We start from the raw sequence: 24,677 nt of genomic DNA on the forward strand, positions 1-24,677 counted from the left end.
ACCAAAGGAAAATAGAAACGGAGGGCTCCTTTAGATGTGCATGGAGCCAGCTCTGACACGTTGGAAATCCAGCGAATCGGAGCAGACTCGATTAAGCAAGTCTGCTGGGGTACAGAAATTAATGCGCTTTAGCAGACTCTGGCATCATGTGTATCAGCATCCCTGCACTGAAAAATGGTGGCAGGGCACTTTAAACTAAAGCTCATTCAAAGTGCCCCACTGCCATTTTTCAGCGCAGGGGATGCTGATACATGTGATTTTGGGTGCTTTTAATTAGCATGGCTCACTAAGTAAAGCCCCACCCCCACTGTGCCTCCCCAAGCACATGTAAAAATTCCCTGAAAGATCACAAGCTTTTTTACTTTAAAGAGTTGAATGGTAAATTCTCCCAAGTGTCTAGTTACCCAGGACTCCTTGTTCAGATAAGTTTGAAAAGATGTTGTTAGCTGACCATTGTGGTATTCTGAGGTCACAGATGCTTAAGAAGTTGAAAGCTTTAATTAACTGTGCTAATATTTGTTTGTGAATTGGAATGTGTCATTATCAGGAAGGTGAAGAGGCTATCCTAACTGCAGCCCCTGGTGGGTTTCTTTGTAAACTCATCCCCACAGCCAAATACTGTTGTCAGAAGGGAGTGCAGATGTTGTTGCACTGCTAAAAGAAAAGGTGAGGGGTGTCTTTGTTGAGTAAACAAGATTGTGGTTTAAATAATGTTTGTGTTAATATTGTGGGATCTGATCCTACCCCCCTCCCCCAACAATGTGAATATCTCGAAAGTAGAGGAAAGCTTAGCAATTAACAGTTTGTTGGATCAGAGAATGTTTACAGAAACTCAAAATACAGCTGTGTAATCAAAGGGTGCTTTTTTCCCTTAGATGTTATTTTAAACAAAAAGGGAAGAAGTCCTGACTAGCAGAGAATAGATCTTATCACTAAATTGTCTGCTCCCACAGACATTGCGATTTTGAAGTCCTTTTTAGGACTGCCAGGGTTCCCAAAAAATTGTATCGAGGAATATGCAGAGAAAGCCCTATTGTATAGGTAGTTATGTGGTTTAAAGGAGGGGAGCCATTTGGAAAAGTAAGAGAGAAACCCGGGTTTCTCTAGTTTGTTGATGGATCCAGCTATTATAAAAAAAAAAAAAAAAGAAAACCCACTACAGGTTATGCAGCAGTCACTGTGAAAAATATGAAAGTTCAAAGTGGGAAAAGTGTTCCACATTCAGGCAAGGTGGTAATAGTTGCAGCACTGGAAAAAAAACACTCCTGTAGAAGACAAAGTGAGCATCTACTCAGATTTAGGACTGGGTTATCCCTCATAAACTGACTGCCTGTGTAAAAGACACAACTTATAAATGCCAGTGATGAAAAACCAGTAGCACATGGTACCAAATTAATGTAAGTTTGACCGTTAGCCCTGAGAAGCACAGAGAGCATTAGCAAAGGCATTCAAAGGAAAAGAAATGGTCATTGTCAATAAATGTGGTTTGCTTACAGCAAGTTGATAAAAAGGCAATCCAAATTAATTAAAGATGGGTTGGTTAGGTATTTGGGAACATGGAAAAGACTAGGATGTAAAATTGTCCTTGATCCTCAGGGCCTTAGGGAGACTGCAGCTGTTCATGAGCTCAGTCCTCACAAGGTGATGACAGGCCAAGAAATGCAAATGCCTGAGCAGTGGTGGGTAGCTGGGGATATACCTGAAGGTATGCAGACCTGAGTGTTGAGTAATAAATGGATGCAACAGATGTTAAAAGCAGTCTTAGATACCCATAGACAAGTGGCAGTAACCCTCAAGGTAAACCGAGACCAAATGAATAAAAATTTTGGGCCACTAAAAAAAACTAATAGAATGGAAAGCTGAAGATCAAGGAATGTACTGGGCCTACCAAAAAAGGCACATGCACTGTGCTTTGTTTGGGCTGGCCCTGACAGAATAGTAAAGAAAGCTAGATCACTGGGTGCATCTGCATATACCATTAAGGCGATGTGATAAACGGCGCAGTTTGTGCCAGAGTCAGCTGCTCCCGGGTGCAGCGCCTGCATGTGCGCCTGGGACCACAGAAGTTTGAACCATGGTGGAACAGCTCTGAGCTGGTAAGAGGAGGGCACATGACCCTCCTCTAATTAGATTCTGTACATAGAAAATTATAACAAATTTATAAAATTTCCATGTATAGACTCTAATTATTGGGGGGTCATCTTAAATTCAGGGTCATCTTGGAATTTCATAGATATGGTCATAGCAGACATTTTAGTTTTCAATTTGCTAAGCTGAATAAATGGCAAGACATTATGTAGGACAATATCAGCACCAGCACGAAGCAGATGTTTGTGGCCATGTTATAACACCCTGGAATACAAGGATGTTAATGCTAACAGAGTTGGAAGTGTGGCCACAATAATTAATAGTCAATTCAATGTGAAAAGTTCTGCTTCCCCTTCTCTGTAAGGAAGATGAATGGTTGATTGTTGTGCACCATAATGGAAACTGTGCTCTGAATAATTAAAGCCAAGTGCTGCTGTAATTTGCTACTGTCACTCATCAACACATGAAATGTGTCAACTTAGTCATTAGCACATCCCTTCTTTCAGCTTCATAGAATTTTAAAAACCCTTTGCAAACTCTGGGCCTCACCATGGGCTGAATGCCTCCTGACAGGTGCTGAGTGCCCTCATCTCTCACTTCAATGGGAACTAAAAATACTCAACATCTTGGAGGAGGCCCTTTTTATTGATTGGTCTTCACCTAGAGAAAGTTCTCGCTTTTTGCTTCCCTTATTTTCCTCTTCTTGGAGAATAGCAGCATGTTCTAAAACACTTCTTTTTACTGCACAAGACAGACAAACTGACTGGCCGCATCCAGATGAGCAGGGCCATGCGCTTTCAGTGGCACAAACAGTAGTGGGACAAATTTGTGTTGCTACTCTGTGCTGCAGTGCTTTGTTGTGAGATACATTGTCCTACTCTGGGAAAACTGGCCTTGCCCAGCGTCTCCTTGCTCCCAGTGTGCTGGAGCAGCCAAGGTACAAATGGAACATAGAGATGCTCTGGCTGGAGGACCAGGTCTCTCTTTGTTCCAGTGCACACTATTGTAGTGTGCATTGAGCCAATTTGTTCCCAGCACCTGAAATCCTGGTAGCAAATTTTGCCCGTCTTGCAAATTTGCAGCACAGGGCATGTTTTAATGTTCCACACATGTGGTTTGTGGCACCACAAACCACACTCCCCTGCTCATCTGGACACAGCCCCTTAGGGCTAAGCACATGAACTAACTTTATAGCTCAGCCTTTCAGGTACTAGAAAGTTTAAAAAAAAAAAGTGTTAGAATTGTTTATCATACAAAGAATTCCATTTTCTCCCCAGGATAATGATAATCAATCACTCCCTGTCTGGCCTCCTAGCTTATTTCCTCATCTAGTCTTTCCACATACTGCTGTTGCTGCTTTACTTGTGTTACTTATTCTTAAAGCACATGCTCAATTACCAGGGAAGCACTTCAAATTTGACAGGACCAACCTCACCCCAAAGATATGGCATCACAAACCACTTATTGGGGGAAAGTCTAGAGGAAAAGTGGCATATATCAGTGAAAAAGCCTCAGTCAAAATCCTTCCCTGGCATTTCCATTTCCATTTCTGATTAGATAATTCCTGTGTCCTCTCTTAAACCATGTTATTGGCCACAGCCAAAAGCCAAGCTGCCACTTCTTTATATTACAGCCATGTGTTTCCAGCTTCTTGTCTGTATCTGTGGGTGCAGACAGAAGTGCAACTCCCTGCTGTAACTGAGAAAGCTTTGCACAAAGTGTTCTGAGTTACAACAATCCCCCGAACCAAACAGAAGTTCACTGTTGGTTCCAGGCAGGGAGGCAAATTTAGCTGCTGGCTGCCAGCTTGTAAGTGGTTTCCCCTAGCAATGGATGCTTTTCTCTCCCATCCTGTCCCTGTTTCAGAACTGGAGGGGGGAAAAGGAAGACGGGGAGCTCATTTTAGGGGTTCCCCAGCTGGCACTGGAGGGTGGGATGGGTGAATTGGAGCCCCACTCCCCACTTCAGGGGGGCTCCAACACACCCACTCAGCCCTTCAGCGGGGGCTAAAAAACCCCCAGACAGAACTTCCTCTGCTCCCTTTTGCCCCTCCTGTTCTGAAAACAGCTCAAGTCTGCACTGCCTCCCAGCCAGATGTTACAGAAGATGCTCTGTTTTGAAATGTCTTCATCTGACAATGACGGTTCCTATTTTCACCTGATCAGCCATTTTTAAAGCTGTCTGCAGCCATGCACTTGTGTTTGGTCATGGCTATAGACTGTGTTCTGTGGCCAGATTGGATGAAAATTGTCACTTCTGTCTGTGCCCTATAAGTCAGTTGGAAATCATGGACACCTAGCTTCTGGATTTGACCCCTGAAGGTTTTTTAGGTGCTCTTGATTGCCTACCTTGTTTTGCAGCTCACTGACATAAACCACATATTGTGCTATATCCTGAGAGACTTTTAAGTCCTCCTCAGGCACTTACAAGAACAATTTGGATCAGACCCTCAGTGACTTGCCCACAGTTGCAGGATGGGTTAGGTACAGAGGGAGGAATCCTGGTTTTCAGTCTCCTCTACCTGCTCATGCTGTAAAATTTGATCTAAATTTGGATTCCAAAACACACTGTGAGAGGACAGATCAAGATTTTGGGTTAACTCTATTATACAGGCAGACTCTTTGTTGGATTTTGACCATGATTCAGGATTACAGTTAGATCTTTTTTGAGGGTGAGTGCATTCAGGTGTCTGGTTTCAGTCTGGACCCATCTCTACCTTTTGGAATAGTATAGGAAGGAAATTAAAGAAAATACTCGCATCATGGATAAGGAAAGCACTGGCCATTTACCAAGGCGATAAGAATGTGGATGCTTTCTTTCAAATTAAGCTCTTCAAAGAAAGGTGGGTTTCTGCATGGCTCATCCAAAAGACCAAAATGAAGAAAGGATACAGCAAATCTGGACCCAATCTGGATTCTGAATGTCAGGATGTCCACATCTATCTTTGGCATAACTTTTGGTAAGTTTTAAGTTACAGGGCAGATGCTGAGCTACTATAGTCCTAATTCTATACAAATGAAATCAGTGGGAATTTTCAGTGCAGTCAAGATCTGGCTCAATTTCCCCAGTTATGTGGCCATTTGGGAGTATCCAATTTAACATTTGGAGCATTCACATGCCGATTTGGGTATCTTTATTTAGGTACCCAAGATCGATAATGTATGTGCATCTATTCTGCACAGTTGTAAAGGGCTGGGAAAGAATTCATGTTTTCTCCTTCACATTTCATTTCTGTATCCTTAAGAGAGAAGTTCCTCTCAATCTGTTATTGACTGTTTAATTTTGCCTCAGAGTAAAACAAAAAAACTTCACAGTAGGGCTGTCATATTGGCCAATAACACAAAAATACAAGTGATGGATGTGAGAAATGACAGTGCATCATGCTGAACTGTATAGATTTAGTGACTGGGAATTTTGGCTGCTTACAGACATTTAAAAAAAACTACCCCCAAAACCGGAAGAAGCAGCACATTAGTTTGACCCAGCTCTACAGCATCTGTATAGATTGAGTGCATCAGCAGGGCTTTTTGGTGCTTTTACCTAAAGCTGATTCAATCAGCTATTAGCTAAAAGCACCAAAAAAGTACACTAAAGTGTCTGATCTATACAGATATTGGGTGAGCTGGGTCCATCTAACGCGATGCCTCTTCTGGGCATGAACTGAGCTCGGCGTAGGAGCATGCTGAGTTTAAAGTACAGCGTCATTTTTTTTAATGTCTGTAACCAGCCGTTATGATCAATAGATGTGAGAATGACATAACACAGGGTGTGATGATGAAGGATGCCCTCATCCCTCAACTTTACCTGTGGCATGTTAGAATGTTTTTGGTGGATTTATTTTTTTTTGGCAATATGCCTTGCAGTTATGTGACACGGTTGTTTGTATAGTTTTAGGAATAGGTTAGACAAGCACTTGTATGGGATAGTTTGGATACGGATGATCCTGTCTTCAGTAGTGGGTTACACTAGATGACCATCTGAGGTCCCTTCCTTCCCTATTCTTCTATGATTTAGGCATACAGACTTGGATAAGTATCTAAGCTTCTTTATGTTTCTCATTCCTTTCCTTCCTCTTTGAGCATCTTGCAATTAATATATTCAAATTAATACATAATTGAATCATCCCCAGAATGCACAGAAACCTCTAGCAGTTTGGGAATTAATACCATCCAAAGCCACATATAATTTGGAGGTTTAACCCTGACATTTTTTTGTAACCATGCCCACAAAATGTTTGATATTTTTGACAAAGGTTTAGGAAGCTCATCAAGATTTTAGCTGGTTTGGCAGTTGAAAAGATTTCTGTTATGCAGAAATGCTTCTTATATTCAGTTGAATGTTGGGAGTCGGTTAGGACTTTTCCATCAAAATTTGTTTACAACAGGAAATGCAGAGCTTGATCAATCAAATTTTTCTGCTGAATCTTTAAAATGTACTTTGGATTTTTCCAATGCAAAAAATTTTGCCTTGTGTGGTTTGTTCTGGATCAGTTTTACATCATCTCAGACCTGCTTGCACTGATGCAATGCCACATAAAGTTAGGGTACTTCATGTCCCCATTCTTTCCTTTGGACTAGCCTTTCCTTTGTTAGCCTGTCCCTCCCGGATGGATAGTGATCCCTCCTTTGGTTGAACCACCAAAGCATCTCTTGGGAATCACTTGGCCACAATATGCTAGCTACCATGAAGCACCGTGGCAGCTCAGAAAGGCACAGGCTAATGCTGAACTAAACTGAAATGAAACAAGATGGTACACTGGTTCCATCCCACCCAAAACTTTGATACCCCTGATTTGGGACAAAAGACAAATTTAGGAATGCCATAATTTTCTACAGGATGGAGTTCTGATGGAAAGTCAATACTACTTAATTTGTTTTGCTGTTAGGCTTCGCTAAACTTTCTGTCTTGGTCTTTGCTGCTTGGTTAGTCAATGGACATTTCTTCCACTGGGACTCCTGTAATGTACCACAGAGGCTGGCAACAAAGTTCTGGGACTCGTATCTGTTCCTTATAATTTAGCAATCTTTCATTTATCATAATCTTTTCCTTTCATAAATGTATGCATGAAAAGATAGAGATGTAAAATACCTTGTGCAGGTGTCTTGCACATATCAAGAAAAAGAAAATGATTTAATATAATTAAATAGTATTTAGTCATTCCTTGCACTGAATGAGTTTCTTTGATGAAGACCTGTATACTTTCCAGAAATAGAAAGATGTGGCTGGTTGCAATGATATAAGGGAATAAACTCCCTTGATACATACAACTGTCACAGAAAAGCCAATAAGCAAACAACAAGCTGACCCACCTTTTAAATGTTCAGCTTTAACTAGATGAAACTGTTTCAAAATGACAGAAGAGCTACCAGAATTCAGACCTTGGGGCCTGTTTCTGCTGCTGATTAACATCTATAATTTAGTTCATTTGTATTGTTAATAGACTTTTATCTCTATGATGCAAGTAGTTTGGGTAAAGGAAACAGACTTTGAATGGTCTTCCTTCCCCGCTCCCTCCTTCAGCTACTGAAGGCATTTGATAGAAGGACAATAATTTGCTACTTTGTGATAAATAAAGTCCCAGATTGGCATTTTATCTAGATGATCCTATGAAAAAGCTGCTTTTCAGCTCTTCTGACTGAGGTCTGCAAAAATGGATTTCACAGACCTTGTGGAAATCTAAAAATTCTTCAGGCCTGACCTGTAAGGAGGGAATTAAAAAAAGAAGAAGAAGAAATATGGGTACAAATTCTGCCCTTAGACACTGGTGTTTTTAATCAATTTAAAGTCAATGGGAGCCCTACTTGTTTGCCTTAGGAAGAACATTGTCCTAAATGTTGTAGAAACTAGGTACATGAAATGCAGTGGGAATTAGATACCTAACTGCCTAAGGTTACTTTGAAAATCTCAGCCTTGGCTTTTAATCTAAAAGACAATCCACTTATTTTTGGTAGTACTAGAGTGATGTTGTAGCCATGATGGTGCAGGAATTTATGCAAGAAGCAAAGATTTTTTGGGGTGATATCAAATATCAGGTGATCTGATGAAGAATGCCTTACATGGGAAAGCTTGTCTAACTATCCCAACCCTGAAGGGATAAAGTTAATCATTACATCCTCAAAAAAATCTTTGTCAATTCACTTGTCTAAAAGAAAATCACCAAATTTGTGCCAGGATGGTCTGGGGAAAGCTTCCTAGCACTGAGACCAAGATTCACCAAAGTGATGTCTTTTCTGTTTCATGCTGGGAAGTGTAGACTTACAGCTGTTGTTGCAGTAGCACTAGCAATGCCAAGGAGTTTTTCACAGGGATTAACCTGAGTTGCAATTTGGGCATGTGAATTAAGAACTAGAGACTAGATTATCCATTATTCAATTTGAGCCACTTAATGCAATACAAATTGCACTTGAATTGCCTGGACATTTTCACTTAAGAATTACAAGGTTGAAATAATCACGGATAGCGTAAAATTGGCAAAGAGTGCTCCTATACCACAACCCGCTGTCTTGATGTAAAGGGGAGGAATGCAGCAATGAAGAGATGCGTGTCTGGGATAGGGATGAGAAGGGAGGGGGTCTGATGGAGCAAGAGGACCTTACAATGAAGTTAAAGTTACCTCCCTTCAGCTTTAGCTTATGCTAGGGGCAGGTAGCCAAGGATAAGGGACTTGGGGCCAGCTTCCCTCCTACAACTAAGCAGAAGGCAGGCTCACTTAAGAATCAAGCCTTAATAGCTCAAGTCCCTGTATTGCTGCTGTTATTTATTTCCCATTTGCTGCACAGTGGTTGAAAGACCTATCACCAACATTCCTATCCATGAAAAGGTGCCTGTGGTTGAAATATGGTAAAACATGACTTCGGTTGAAGTACCTAGACTGGGTAAACTCAAGGAAGTACAGTGTGGTTTTTGAGGGAGAAGTGGTAGATATCAAAACCCAACCTGCCTGCCTCTGTGCCCACTGGCTGAGGACACATGCACAGCAACCAGGTTTCTCTTGGCCTCCCACATACATTTAATACTCTCAAATTGCCCCTACTTGGAAGATGACCACCTGATGTATAAACTCAACTCAGGTAGCACCAGGAAAGCAGCTGACTTCATTCATCCATGGGGATGTTCCTCAGTTTTCAAGGGGCTGATTGGAGTGGTACTTGGAAGCATATACTGTTCCTCCTGGCCATTATTCCTTGATGGCTCTTGATACAGAAGTAGATTCTCTGCAGTGTTCAGCTTCTGCTAGGTGCAGCAGAGCAAGGCTTACAGCTCTCCAGTCTGCTGTCCCAGCTCCAGTCCTGGTGCATGTTAGATCAGCCTGTGGGATGTTTGAATGGTATCATCTGTAATATGGCTCTTTATGGATCCTGCATGGCTGGAGATAGCTCCCAGCTGCACTGCATTTTAGCTACTCCTTCTCCCTGATTTCACAATGTGCCTTCCAACCCTCCTTGTAGCTTGTATTTCAGGGGTAAAAGAGAAAGCCAAGGGACTGGTTCTGCTAATGCTACCAAACGATTTAAGGGAAAGTTTCCATTCCCTTTGCTTACTGATCAAGGCAAGGAATCTATTTCAGTGTGCCTTAATCTGAAGCACATATGAGGATCTTTAATCAGTGCTTTCCTTGGAGACTGAGACTTTGGGATGGTGTGTATGGGCAGCAAGGAGGTATTTAACCTCGGCAATGCCTATGCATTCCAGGATCAAGCTTATTTTTTCTTTTTTCCTTTTTTACATACTGACTCTGCATCACAGATGCTGTATTTGGTAGACTTGAAGTGCTGGCACAGCAAGGCTCTTTCCTTACACTGCACATAGCTATTCATTGTGCTGGCTGCCTCATTTACATCAGACAGACTGTCTGGAACATGCTGTGTGTGTGACTGTTCAGAGAGAGAGAAAGATGGAAAAAACACACGAGAAGTGATTATCGCAAGAGGAAGATATGTGGTCCAGAGACTGAGACCTCCACTAACATAACCTAACTCAACTTTGATAGGTATCTTTGTGAAACAGACATCTCAGCTATTCATTTGTCTGTTGATCTATCTGCATTTTCAAGGAGTCCATTAGGCATCTAGGCATCCTGTACATATTTGGAGGGAGAAACTAACTCTTCATTCAGTTTTGAGTCTCCTTTCCCCTTAGAATTACATTTGGTGGTTGCTTCCCCAGTCATCAAATAACTGCTGCATTGGGTAAAGGCTGGTTAAAAAAAAATTCTCTTACACTGAGACAATCAGAAGAGTCTCACTCAGTCTGATCGCTGGCAATAAGTGTGATCCATCTAGAGGACTACTGGCAGAAAATGATTTCCCAACGGTCCCTGAAAGCTTCTGACTGTCAGCTTTGGTGTCCCTTGTCAACCACAGCTGCCACAGTACTTTCAAGGGGACAGGCAATCCAAGAGACACTTTGCCCCTTGCCTATTGATGATCTTAATGATTTTAGCTGTAAAAAAAATGCCAGTATTCACATTCTGGCTCGCAAGTGTTGATCTTTGCTAACAGCCTGCAAGCTGATGTCAAGCATTTCATAGAAAATTAGTACTACACATCTGTTCTGATGCATTCCTACTGCCCAGTTCTGTCTCTTTCAGTCTATGGAGGGCTTGTTAACAGCTGGATGCATCTTTTTATTTAGACATAAAGGCCTGGCTTTTACTGCCAAGCTCATGCTGACTCAAGCCATTTTGAAATGAACACAGTCCACCTGAATGTCTGCTGTTTAGAAAAAGGGCTTAAGTGATGTCAAATTAAGGCTGGATAGGTACAGAGAAAATTCTGTAAATATAGTCCAGGTTAATGCATTGGTGTTTTATGACACTTACCCATCCTACAGGTGCACTCTAAACATTAATCACATTGGAATGGAGTGATTTATCTGAAGCCTACAGTGTGGTTAGAACTGAGCAGTTCCCAAGCGCACTGTAGCTAATGCAGTCACAATGCATCTGAGGGTTGCTATGCCCCCTGGAGCAGGGCCTGATCTTTCTCCTAGCTCCCAAGGAAGTGTCCTAACTACCAGAGATGTGTTCAGCAGGATGAAGAGTACCCTCTACCCTTACTGTTAAAGGTGGCCCATTGGGCAGCCAGGAGGAGAAGGTATGTGGAGCCAAAGGAGAATAAGTCAGTATTGGGTACTGCCCTGCTCTCACTGCTATTTATCCATTTTATCCAATGACTAACTCACTGCAAATCACATACTCAACATTAAGTGTAGGGGCCAGACCCTAGGGTGCCCTCTCTGGCCATGCCCATCACCTTGAACTACAAGGCAAGAATGCCTCTGGCTTGGTCTTTTCCAGCCCTACATCTCTTTTCCTCTTGGTTGTCCAGTGGACCAACCAGGAGGGAAGGAGGATGTACTTGGCCTTGCCTACCCCATGTCCTGAGACTAGGAAACTTTTCTTTGAAGTGGGAGATGAAGACTTACTTCCTAAACCTCTTCATCCCTGGGCCTTACTATTTAAATATGGAAAGATCAACCTGAAATGTAAATATTAGTAAAAACTGGAAATGGAGAGAGAATTCGAGAATGTAATGCTTGGAGAAATGGGAGGACAATCAGCTGGGTTGAAAGTGAAAATCATTTTATCATCTTCTAGCACACTACCAGGTGATGTGCCAACTCCTCTGAGTTCAGTTCAAAGCTGGTTCCTGAGCTTTGAGGGTATAAAGCATGCTTTCATGGACATACACTGCCTGTAGTTTGAAATGATATGGGTTCAAATGAACTCAGTGTTTTCGAAGGGATTAACTTCTTTATGAAGTCAGGGAGAAAGGTTAGAATCTGACTGGTTCAGGTACATTCACACTGTTTTCCCTCAAACAGTAGTTACAATAGTAGCCATGTGACTTGCTTCATGTCACATGTCCAGTGAATACAATGTTAATACTAGAGTGACTGGTGCCACAGAAATACCATAAAAGACATCAGATAAAATGAGATTAGTGAATTTTAAAGGATCTGGCCAGCAGAAAAGTCCAAGAACCAGAGACCCAGGAAGAACAAGAAAAGTCTATACATTTATTTTTACCTAAAAGTTTGTACCTTTGAATAAAATCTGAATTTGTATTAGTGGTAGTTCCAAATCGGAAACTACACCAGAGGCTCATTTTAAACCTGTTAGAAGTTTGAATCGGGTGTTTACCTGAATTATGATGTGAAATCATTATGGCTAGGGACAGAGATTACACATAAATTGTTATAAGTAATTGGAAACCAGTTCAAATTTGTAACATAACAGAAGTTCAGTGCACATAAGCTGCTTTCAAAATGGGTTAAACTGGTTTAAGATAAACCTGCATAGAGGTAGTAACAGACTTAACTTATTTAATTAAATTGGTTTATTGAACTTCTGTCCCAGATCCCCTCTGTATTCAAGTTAACTCACAGTTCCCCAGCATCCCAGGATGTTTTGCACCTCCCCCCTCTACTCCCTCCCCCTTGCAAGGTGGCCAGGCTAGCCTTGGTCCAAGCTGTCTGTTCCAGCAAAGCAGGGAGCATGCTCTAGCACCCCCTAGCTTCTGGCCTGGGTCACTGCAGGCATGTGGCTGCATTTCTGGAATCAAAAGTGAATGTCTGTTCACTTGCTCATTGGTTCTATCTATGCAGATTAGACTAATGTGAGAAGATTGGATCAATTCAGCCTCAGGCTATTTGACCATCTGTACTTAGTCTATAAGATGTAACTGACTGCAGTAAGACAAACTATTGCCTACTGTCTCCTGCGTCACGTTAAACACTTCTTATTTGCACAGTGTTACTTTTGTTAAAATGTCTGCTGTGCCAATTTCAAATGTTGAAACAAAATTAGTCTGTCACCTCAGTAGGCAGTCACCATTTAGATGGAAAGCTGCTGCTTTCTGCTCTGGATGGATGAACTGCATGCTCTATAATGAAGTCTAGTCTTTACACACTGAGCTACTTTATGCTTTTCTATAGTTCTCATCACAATATGTAAGGATGAGTCCTTAGCTTGGGCTTTGGATGAGTTGTGCCCTATAGTGACAAAAAAGAGTAAGAAAGCTACTGGATGACTGAATGTTCTTACAGCATAGGATACTTCAGGAGCTGTCCAGCCACCTATAACAGCTCTTAAAAAGCACCCTGCCTGCCTTCTTAGCAGAGGGATGTACAAGAAAGGCTGTGACATAACTAGAGCACTTTTGTGCTTTGCAATCTCTGTCAGCCCACACTGTCCCTTGAGGCTGCTATTAGTAGCCATAAATTAGGATAGTCTCAAGGCTGTGCTAAATTACCCTGGACGTAAACTGGTTCCTGGCAGCCTCTGGCTTTGCAAAACACAAAGGTGGCATATAGCCATCTTTGTGTCTCTGGTTCTGTACTAAACACAGCTCAACAGGCCTACAGACATGGGCCTAATAATTTTACTGGGGATATATAAACACATAGATAGAAAGACGCAGATCAACAGAGAGCTTTCTCCAGCAGTGCCTTTTTCCAAATGAAGACCATAAGCTTTGTTTTGCTTTCAATACGAAATAGCACAGGAATTCTTTATTTAGAGCTGCTCCATTACACTCCAGCTCCTTGGTTTGGGGCATTAAGTTCTTCAGAGTGCAATGTAGTAATTATTCTGTGGACCTCTGGGAAGAGATTCAAATTGTATCATAATGAGCCAGCTGATTAAACAAAATATAAACAAGAAGTTTGAAAAAGCGGTGGATGCTGAATGTACCTTCGTTTTCTTTGGTGTTAAAAGAGAAACATGGATGCCAATCAAAAGGTTTTAACTCTCAGGTCATGTATTGCAGATTTCATTCAAGTAAGCTTTTCTTTTGTTTTTTTTTTTTTTTTTACATGACAGATCCAGTTTCCAGCTGGTATTCACTAATTCTACCAAATCCCACAGTACAATTAGAAACAATACTGCTCTACTTACATTCCAGTCTATAGTAACAAAGAAAGGGTGACGCTTAATTTCTTCAACTCCATCCAGGCCAGCACCTGCCGAGACAATATAAGAAAGGGAGAGAGAGACGGAGTCAGAGTAAAGCCAGGCCACAAGGAATGGACAATATGAAATGTTTTGTCCTTTTTTGGAAAAGCCAAAACTCCCACCAAACTACCTATTTTACTTAAAAGAACTGAGAAATACCACAAACTGTATAAGCCATCATATATATATTCCAAGATATTTCATGAATGGAAACACAGTGAGCAAGGGAAAAAAAAAACACTTCAAGATGTCAAGGTTGTGTAGTAAAGCGTATGTAAGATCTTCATGGCCAACTTCCCATGCTTCCTATAAGACGTGAATAAACTGCTGACATGCAGCACGTATTAAGAAGGCAAAACTAGGAGTATGCAGAGGAATTTCCAATCCAGTGGTATTACTGCTACCTAACACTTGTACTTCATACCTTAGTCTAAGTCACTGGAGATATGTCTTATTATCCAATTAATGGAAGAGACAGGTGCGGAAAACTGTATTGCAGATAACTTTATGCTCAGAATTTCAAAATTGTCAGTCAATTTTGGGCATCTCAAAGCTATGGGTGCCCATTTAGAGATACAACCCTTTCATTTGCATTGGTACCAAAACCCTGAAAGTCAAATGCTGTTCATTCATTGACAATTTTTATTCTATTTCTTATTTATTCCATAGATGATTTAATGAAACTCCTTTGGGATTTTATTGCAATACATCTAATTTTTTCATTACTTTTACCTTATGTCTTCATTTGACATCCTTTTTCATTCTTTTCAGCACCTTAGTTTACTTGCTTCAGTGCCTTCAGGAAAATCAACAGGTGTTCACTAATAATTAAACAGCTGTCAGATTTAGTGGAGTGTACCATATTTTTGGTTCATTTGCTTTTATTAATAATGTCTTTCATTCTCCTCCAGGGGAAATAAAATCTGGATATGAAGACTCTGCATTGCATTTTTGGGGGCCGGTTCTTCTGAGGTGCTGAGTCCCACCAGCTGTGTGCTAAACATTAATTCCAGCTGACATCAGTGGGAGTTCAGGTGGCTGAGCACCCTGTAGTAGCCATCAGAATCTCAGAGGACTGCATCTTTATATGCAAACTTTGTACTTCCTGAAGATCAACTTAACAAGCAGTTTTATAACAGGTTTTGTAAATTCAAGCTTTTACAAAATGGGACATTACTAGTATTTGCCAAAGTGCACTGACCAGGAACGGCTTCCTACAGCCTGCTTAACACTTGCTGATGACTATAAAAAAAAATTCTTGCTTAGTATATGCAGGGTTGTCAGGCAAGTACACAAAGTAGCTGATCAGACAGGGGTGTTTATAGCTTTTATTCCCCTTCCTGCTGCAGCGTTAACATAGAAGAGACTTCTAGAAATCAATAAAGAATTGGCCAGCTACAAACTTTGTTCCAACTTCTTAATAGGAAGCTGCATACACCCTCTAAGTTCAGTACCCTCACCAAATGACCTATGAAATATCAAGGTAAGCTAATTCTGATTTTTGTATGAAAAAGAAGCAACTGATTAAATCAGCAGGATTATATTAGTGTAAAGCCACTGTCAGAAGAAAATGACATCCAGAAATGGTGCTTAAAAGAAACAATGGTGGAGTCTATGTGTACAGAGGTGGTAACAGAGCTTCATGATTTCTTATATAATGCTTCTTCCTTAACATATGGCAGAAATCATATGCCCAAATGCTGGTCTCACAGAAGTGGATGGAAAAAATGTCTTATTGGCTTCAGTGAATGAGGATAAGCCCCTAAGTATCTGATTAGATTTGATTAGATTAGATTAGCTGGTAGCCTTCTCTTGGATGTGGATGATTGATGATGCTTTCCCTTTTCTTCTCTGCTCCTTTGTTCCTTCCCCTATCCCTGTTTTCCAATGCAATTCACTGCTGCTGTCTCCTCATAAACAGTTGACATCAGTATGTGGCAAGAATGACTCGTCTTTCTCCAGGGACTGAAATCCCTTCCAGGCCTCCTCTCCTATGATCTTATAATCAGCTACAAGTATAAACATCTCAAACATCATGCTTTTCCTCCTTACTTCTGTATCTGAATATCATGATCTGATTAATTCCACTTACACTAAAGTTGGTTTGGAAGATGCACTTAAACAGAAATCCTAGTTGGAAATACCACAGAACGGGGGGGCCAACCTGCGGCTCCAGAGCCACATGCGACTCTTCAGAAGTTAATATGCATTTCCACTTGGAAGCTGGTATGCTTGTGCAAAGATTCAAGGAGATGGATATTAACTTCCGAAGAGCCATGTGTGGCTCTGGAGCTGCAGGTTGGCCACCCCTGCCGTAGAGCTCTGGAATGTTAAAAATGTATTGCTATGAAGTTCATGGTTTGAGTCCATATCATGGTAATGTATTACAGTGAAGAGACTGTGGTTGTTAATGGTCTAATTTTCACAGGAGAAGAATACTCAGGATTTACACTAAAGTTAAAGGGAAAGCAGAGTGCTCTTGCTTAGCTCCTCTGAAAATCTGGTCACAAACTCTATGGGATAACCTTTTCATATTTGCTCATCACACGTACATTGTTGCAGGGCACTAAGATGCCTGCTCCTTTGAGGGCAGAAACTGCCCAGAGAGAGGGCCTTAGGAGCCAGCAGAACACCCACAGGTGCAGGTTACTGTGGCAGCAGGCTAATGAGGGAATTAGCCTGTACCTGCAGCCAGTCAGCTGACTGGAAGAAGGCGGGGCCCTGGGCGCACATAAACCTCAGGGCTGGGACTAGAGAGTTCGTTCCCTGGCAGCAGCCAAGAGGGAAGGAGCTCTCATAGAGGAAGCTAAGTGGAGATGCTTGACTGCCTGTCCAGCTTCTGGTAGGATTAAGGGGCTATAGGAGCTCATAGGTACTGGTGGCCAGGGGAGGTCCAGTAAATTGAAAGAGAAGCTTGTCTTCTAAAAGGGGTTGGAGTGCGGACCTTATGTTATGGTTGTGTTGTAGCCCAGAGGCTTGTGCTTCCTGTTGTTATTTAAACCAGTGGACCAAGCTGAGGCTATTGGGGGAGGAGGAGGCCTAATTGGGACACACTATAGTGTGGAGACCCCAATGCCAGAGAGGGTACAGTGACAGGGGGTGAGCAGACCCCAGTGTGAGAGGGTGCAGTTACTGAGGCTGGACTAAGCTGAGGGCTCAACACAAGAAGACAACGTCTACATAACATCTGTGAGGCATGGGGTGTGATAAAGGGGTGGTTTTGGAGTCCTGCATCTTGCCCATAAGGCTTAATGGTATAAGGCACCTCCTGAGTGTAGGACCCAATAATGGGGTCTAGCAACCCACAGGGTTTAGAGGAGTCTGTCAGGACTGTGACTGGGCAGCAACTCAAGAGCATCCTCACAATTCATCATTTATATCAGCAAGCTGTGGCAGGCAAGATTAGTAGGCTCCCATAGGGCAGAGCTGGAACAGTCACAGTGCCCTACGGACATCATGGCCATCCCAGAAGTGGCTGTACCATGACATACATCTACTATAACTGTAACAAGTAAATATATGTTCTTTGATAAAGAGACATGTAAACAGGACAAGATAATCCGTATGGGTATCTAATTTCATAGGGACTGACAGACCTCAGAATAAAAGGTGAATATGTAGTAGGTTACATAACCACACCATGTAATGCCCACACAACATTCTGATAATCTCACCAACATCCCCTACATCTACCATATTTACTCACAAATAATACACCCCCCCCCCCCCGCATTGGCTTTCCACAATTGTGATGCATATCTTAAGCAGCAAAGCTGCTTTTCTGCTTAGAATACCAACAGTGACATTTCTATTAAGGCAGAACTGAAGGAGTCAATTTTATGGCTTATTAGTATAGTGGGCAGACTGAGCTATGCTAAGGCTCTTAGCCATAGTTTATGCCTTCCCAGAACTAAGCAATAAAATTGTACAGACTGCCTTAGAAGGCAGTGGAAAAAGTGAGTGAGTGCCGTGACTGGTATGGTAGGTGAACCAGGTATATAAGTTTCCCTAAAATGAAACAAAACCAAAAACTGAATAGGACTGGAGTACCTTACCTCAAAAGATGAGGTAAGGAACTTGAGGACTGGACAACTTGGGATGAGAAAGTTATAAAAATAATGGACAAACAAAGGAACAGCTATCTGTTTGTGTTGTTACTGTGGCGAAAGGGACCATCATACAGTGGGTGTCTACTACAGACCACCCAACCAGGGGGAAGAACTAGACCAGGACTTCTCCAGTCAGCTTATGGAGGCGGTTAGGTCAAGAGATGTTATTGTCATGGGTGACCTAAACTACCCAGACATTTGCTGGGAGGAGCAGACAGCCAGGTCTGACTGCTCGTGTAGGTTCCTGGCTGTATTACAGGACCTTCACCTTATCCAGGAAGTGCACAGCCCCACTAGGGGTAACGCCTTGATAGACCTGGTCCTGGCTACGGAGGATGACCTGGTGAGGGGACTGCAGGTCCTTGACCACCTGGGCAATAGCGATCATCACCTGCTGGATTTCACTATCCAACGCAGGGCGTCTAGGGCTCACACCAAGGCTAAAGCCCTTGATTTCAGAAGGGCCAACTTCAATGAGGTTAGGAGACTAGTGGGGGAGGCACTGACGGCCCAGAAGGTAGAGGAGATGGGAGCCCACGAGGGATGGTCGTACCTTAAGGGGGCGATCCTCCAGACCCAAAGGATAACAGTCCCTGAGAGAAGCAAGGCAGATAAGAGTGCTCAGAGACCCCCTTGGCTCAGCAAGGGCATTCAGCAGTGCCTGAGGACTAAAAGGGAGGCGTACAACCACTGGAAGGGAGGAACTATCACCAAGGAGGAGTACTCCTCCTCGACCCGGGAGTGTAGGAGGGCTGTTAGGAAGGCCAAGGCAGAGATGGAACTCAAGCTAGCGTTCAGGATTAAGGACAACAAAAAGTCCTTTTTCAAGTACATTGGGAGCAAGAAGAGGGCACCAGGCAATGTAGGGCCCCTGCAAGATGCAAATGGTAATCTGGTGGCCACGTCAGACAAGAAAGCTGATATTTTTAACAGTTTCTTTGCCTCTGTTTTCCTGAACAGGGACAGGGATATCCCACCTACCAGAGGTAGGGACAATCTTGGGGATAGCTCTATCAAGCCTTTAGTCAGTGCAGATGTAGTTAGGGATCTTCTGGAAGGGCTAGACATTTTTAAATCTGCAGGTCCAGATGCCCTCCACCCAAGGGAGTTGAGGGAGCTGGCAGGGGTCATCGCGGAGCCTTTGGCCTGGTTGTATGAGCATTCGTGGTCACTTGGCCAGGTGCCGGGGGATTGGAAACTGGCTAATGTGGTCCCTATTTTTAAGAAGGGGAGGAAGGAGGACCCAAATAATTATAGGCCTGTAAACCTCACCGTGGTGCTCGGGAAGCTCTTGGAGAGGATCATCAAGGAGCACATCTGTGGGGGGGCTGCAGGGGAGATCATGCTCAGGGGCAATCAACCTGATTGCCTTTTACGACCAAGTAACTAAATCCTTGGATGATGGTGTTGCCGTGGACATATTCTTTCTAGACTTTAAGAAGGCCTTTGACACTGTCTCTCACCCCATCCTCATCAATAAATTAAGTGACTGTGGCATTGATGCCTGCACAGTTGGATGGGTAAAAAATAGGCTGATGGGGCGCACCCAGAGAGTAGTAGTGGACAGGTTGTACTCAACCTGGCGAGATGTGAGCAGTGGGGTCCCCCCCCAGGGCTCGGTCCTTGGGCCCGCACTGTTTGACATCTTCATCAGTGACTTGGACGAGGGGGTGGAAAGCACGCTGTCCAAGTTTGCTGATGAGATGTGGGGCGAGGTGGACACACTTGAAGGGAGAGAGAGGCTGCAACTAGATTTAGACAGACTACAAAAGTGGGCAGACGAGAATAGGATGGGGTTCAACGTAGACAAATGCAGGGTGCTGCACCTTAGGAGAAGGAATCCACAGAATACATACAGGCTGGGGAGTTCCCTTCTTGAAAGCACAGAGGCGGAAAGGGATCTCGGAGTCATTATCGACTCCAAGATGAACATGAGCTGCCAATGCCATACCTTGTCATGTATCCAAAGGTGCGTCTCAAGCTGGTCCAGAGAGATGATACTCCCCCTCTATGCGACTTTGGTCAGGCCGCAGTTGGAGTACTGCGTTCAGTACTGGGTGCCGCACTTCAAAAGGGATGTGGCCAGTCTGGAGAGGGTTCAGAGGAGGGCCACCTGCTTGGTGAGAGGGCAGCAGGACAGGCCCTATGAGGGGAGACTGAAGGACCTGAACCTGTTCAGCCTCAGCAAGAAGAGGCTGAGGGGGGACCTGGTGGCTGCCTACAAGCTCATCAAGGGGGATCAACAGCAAATAGGCAGAGCTCTTTTCTCCCCAGCACCACCTGGGGTGACAAGGAACAATGGTCATAAGCTGATGGAGAATAGGTTTAGGTTGGAGATCAGAAGGCAATATTTTACAGTTAGGCTGGCCAAAATCTGGAACCAACTTCCCAGGGAAGTGGTCCTTGCCCCTACCTTGGGCATATTCAAGAGGAGGTTGGACGATCACCTGTCTGGGGTCTTGTGAACCCAGCATTCATTCCTGCCTGTGGCAGGCGGTCAGGCTAGATGATCTGTTCAGGTCCCTCCTGACCCTAGCTACTATGAAACTATGAGATGGGGGGCAGTTGTGGAATTTCTACTCAAAGAGTGGGAAAGCTGGAAGCAAGCATCCCACACACCCAGCAGAGGACCCAAAGCTGGTACCACCGAAGGTCACTGCTATACAGTCTAAAGGAGCCATTTGCCAGGTCATATTACAGGGAGGAAATTACTAATAGTGTTAGGAGTTACTATTAAAGTTCACTTGATACCAAATCAGATGAGGGGCTGTGTCAAACCTTGGAGGTCTCTGGCAAGAAGAATCCTATTGGTAACAATTAGAATCTACTTGATTCCTGACGGTGCATCTTCACTCAACAGGTGTTAATGACCCATTCTCCTTTAAATGGTTTTGATGTCCCACTACTCAAGCTATCTCTTCTACTGCAATTCTTCCAAAGAATTTAGCTACTGCTGATCTCTCTTCTCCTATTTCACAATCCTGCAGAATATTTTTAGCTCTATTAAAAAAACCTAGGTCTGCCCATGGAGTCCAGTCTTCAGCAGCTGCAGCTTCAGCATTTGGCAGAGCTGCCAAGAGCAGCTGTAAATTCACTTGTGAAAAGGGTTCAAACTGTAACATTTCCCTGAGCAGGAAAGGGAGCATGAGTGAGGTTAAGACTAGGTTCTGTCCCTGTGTATACAGCTGTAACTCTAACTCTGGAAATCTATTTGCTTCTTCATTCTGCCTACCCCAAAACAAGGTGCATGTCTTATTTGGGGTGGCCTTTGTGAGAAAATACGATATTTATTATCTATTGGTTGTTCCATTTAGGATTCTGCAACAGAAATCAGTCCTGTCAGATTCTTCATGCCTGCCAGTAGCCCTGTTAAAGTCAAAGGGGAATTCTGTTAGGGTGTTAAGTTTGATCCATGATCCTTTCCAGGCCTGGGCCTCAAGCCGTGTTAAGCAGTCTTTCAAGTCACTGATATTTGAAGGGTGGCCTATAACCTACTGGAGCATGTGTGATTTGCCCAGAGGACCCTTGAAAAGTAGACACTGAACATTATTTTCACCAACAGCAAATAACCAATTGAAGTACATTCCATAAAACATTAGGATTAATATAAAAGCAGTACATGTTAATAATGGAGAATACAATTATTTTTTAAGACTATGGTTATGAGCACATAATTATTTTAAGTCTCAGTCGTTCAACTAAAAATGCCTACAAACAATAATTATACTCATAATACTTTCCTGTTGTTTTATTATTGAATTGTTATAGGAAAAGGGGCACTGTCAGAAGTGTGGAAGTTGTTGAATTAGTTGTTCAGAAATGAACAGAAAAGGTTTCCTGACTTGCAGTTTCTGTGGATTATATTCTTTACTACCTTTTAGTCTCAGAATTCTTTCCATTAAATCACTTCAAATACATTGCTCATTTCAAATTTGAGAGAGAAAGGTATACAGTGACCCTGACACAGTGGAAAGTTCTTTACAGCAATCAGACCTGTTATTTCAGTAAAATGCTGTAAGATGGAACAAAAAAGTGTTTTCAATTTAAAAACCATTTTCTTTGGGGAAGCTAAGGAAAGTGGGGGAAGGGGAAACTACAATTACTGCTTTGGGTGCCATCTAGACCCTACTGAAATAAACCTTCAACTTACACTTTCTTGGCATGAATTCTCAATTATACTAAGGTCCCCTTATGCTATTCCAGCAGTGTAAAAGGGCCCTGAAATCTTGGTATTAAAGGCCTTAGCACAAATAAGAATCAGGCCCTGTTGTTTCCAAAGTTGGGTATCTGGATACATCTACATATCCTGCCAGTCCTTTCCCTTCCCTGGTGTTTGTCCTGCAATTTCACTTCTTCAGGGACTCAGAACTTCACTGGCCTGTCATTGCTCCCTGACTCAGTGGGATGTGTAGCCAATGCTAAGAGAGCAGTGATATTGGACTCATGTTACACTTGTAGTAGATGGTATAGATCAGGGCTGTCCACCTTCTGGTCAGCCAGGAACCACATACCATGTGGCCCACAACCTTGGGGCCTGCATGAGGTGTGGGCTACAGACCTGGGGGATGCTCACTGTGTTGGTGAGCCACAGACCTGGGGAAAGTTTACCATGTATGTGAACTACATCACTGTCAGGGCGGCTAGGATCTGGAACCAACTTCCAAGGGAAGTGGTGCTGGCTCCTACCCTGGGGGTCTTTAAGAAGAGGCTTGATGCCTACTTGGCTGGGGTCACTCGAGCCCAGTTTTCCTCCTTCCCAGGCAGGGGGTCGGACTTGAAGATCTACAAGGTCCCTTCCGACCCTACTTCTATGATTCTATGTGGGTTACCTCCCCCCACCCCAGGCTCTCCCCCACCATATGGGCAGCCTAGTGAGCACCTCCTACCATGTGCACAGTGCAGGAAACCTGGTTCCTCCCCCTCCCAGTCATGCATGCCATGAGGGCAGTCTCCTGCTGTGCTGTTATGAACCCAGGAGTGTGAGCAGAAAGTAGAAGCCAGATGGGGAGGATGTGGGGGGAGGCCTGAGAAACCCGGCTTCCAGGGCAAAAGCAACAGGGGTGGTGGGGGAGGTCGGGGAACGGCAGCTGGGTGGGAGCCAGCAGGCTGCATACTAACCTTTCAGAGCCGCATGCAGCCCATGAACCACCAGTTGGACACCCGTGGTATAGATCATACTATGGTTGACTCAAAACTGGGTAAACAATGCTTAGCATGAGGGTCTATATCATAAACCTTCTTTAAAGTTTGAGCAGTGTACCAGGCCTTAAAAATAAAACCAGATAAATAGGATTACCACCCTCCCTTTTGCTCTGACCCCTCCTTGTACTTCTAATATTATTCTAGCATTCACAACCTGAAAACAACTAAAGTGTCAGAGCAGTATTTTATAATGGCCATTCACCTCTAATTCTAGTGGTTCATTAAGCACTATTAGTTAGAACATCATAGAGAGAGTTGGGGGGAGGAAGGCAAGATGAAAATCAAAATCAAGTAATTTGTAAATTGTATTTTGCAGCTTGCTAGTTAGAAGTGCTATAGGTGAAAATGCATATGCTTCCTAGATTACTAAACTTTTAAACCAGCAATTGAAAACAAGCGCTTGATCAATGATGCGGTCTCTTCTTTATTTTAGTATGCTTCATTTAATTTTCAAGGGATTTTCTCTGCCCGAATGTCTCACTCCACTTTCCTTTAACTATGGACTTTTATACGTAACTCACTGCAGGCTAATATCTACAAAGCCAAATTATTCCTTTTAAGTACTGCCTTCTACCAAATGGTTAGACAAATTGTTGGCTAATTTAAATTCTGCTCCTCTCATTACGAATAACAACCTGTTTTAATCATCCTGCCTTCACATTCTCATGCCATTAGTCCTAATTCAGATATCCACAATAAGATTATCACCAGTATACCCAAAATGACTATTAATGTTAATTTAGGACAAAAAACATCTTTTCATTTTGCTTTGCCTTAGCTTTAAAAATCTTTATTTAGATTCTTCATTTACTGTTATAATTAATGTCTACCTTGCTCCCAATCCCTTCGCTACTACAGTAAGCATCAAGTTTTAAAACCATGATTGTCAGCAATTACTCATTATTTAAATGGAGAAAACCTTGAGGCTGGGATTTTCATAGCAAGTTCCCAAAGTTAAGCTCCTAAATCCTTACTTAGCTTCATAAATAAAGTGGCTTGCTCTTCATAAGTGATTTGCACCTGGTAGTTCCCACCAACTTCCCACTGCTTCCATCTCTTCTTTTCTGTGGATCCCACTGTGCACCCCTCTTGGCGTCAACAGTTGAGGAAGCCCTGAAAATTAATTCACTCCCACTTTGGATCCTCGGTATAATGCTGGAATCCATGAAAGGAGCAATCTCAAGGACAGGATGCAGACATGGGGAAAGAGAATGCAGACAAGCAGGGAGTCATAGAGCAGAAAAGCTCCCCAACAGTGAAGCATATTCCCTCCAGAGCCTGGACTTGAACACAAGATTCCTAAGTCTCAGCATCCTGTGACT

The 24,677-nt window shown here is 42.9% G+C and overlaps 1 protein-coding gene across 4 annotated transcripts in view; it reads right to left on the minus strand.

Moving 5' to 3' along the window:
• The window catches only part of RPS6KA2 (ribosomal protein S6 kinase A2), a 534,307-nt gene that overhangs the window by 57,749 nt on the left and 451,881 nt on the right, over positions 1-24,677 (minus strand). For all 4 annotated transcript variants that reach the window (XM_059714848.1, XM_059714854.1, XM_019479851.2 and 1 more), the window contains one exon: positions 13,988-14,052. In XM_059714848.1, the coding sequence (XP_059570831.1) occupies positions 13,988-14,052 (65 nt within the window). The remainder of the gene's footprint in view (positions 1-13,987; positions 14,053-24,677) is intronic.

Source organism: Alligator mississippiensis, chromosome 1 (genome assembly GCF_030867095.1).
Source record: "Alligator mississippiensis isolate rAllMis1 chromosome 1, rAllMis1, whole genome shotgun sequence".
NCBI classification, from domain to species: Eukaryota; Metazoa; Chordata; order Crocodylia; family Alligatoridae; genus Alligator; species Alligator mississippiensis.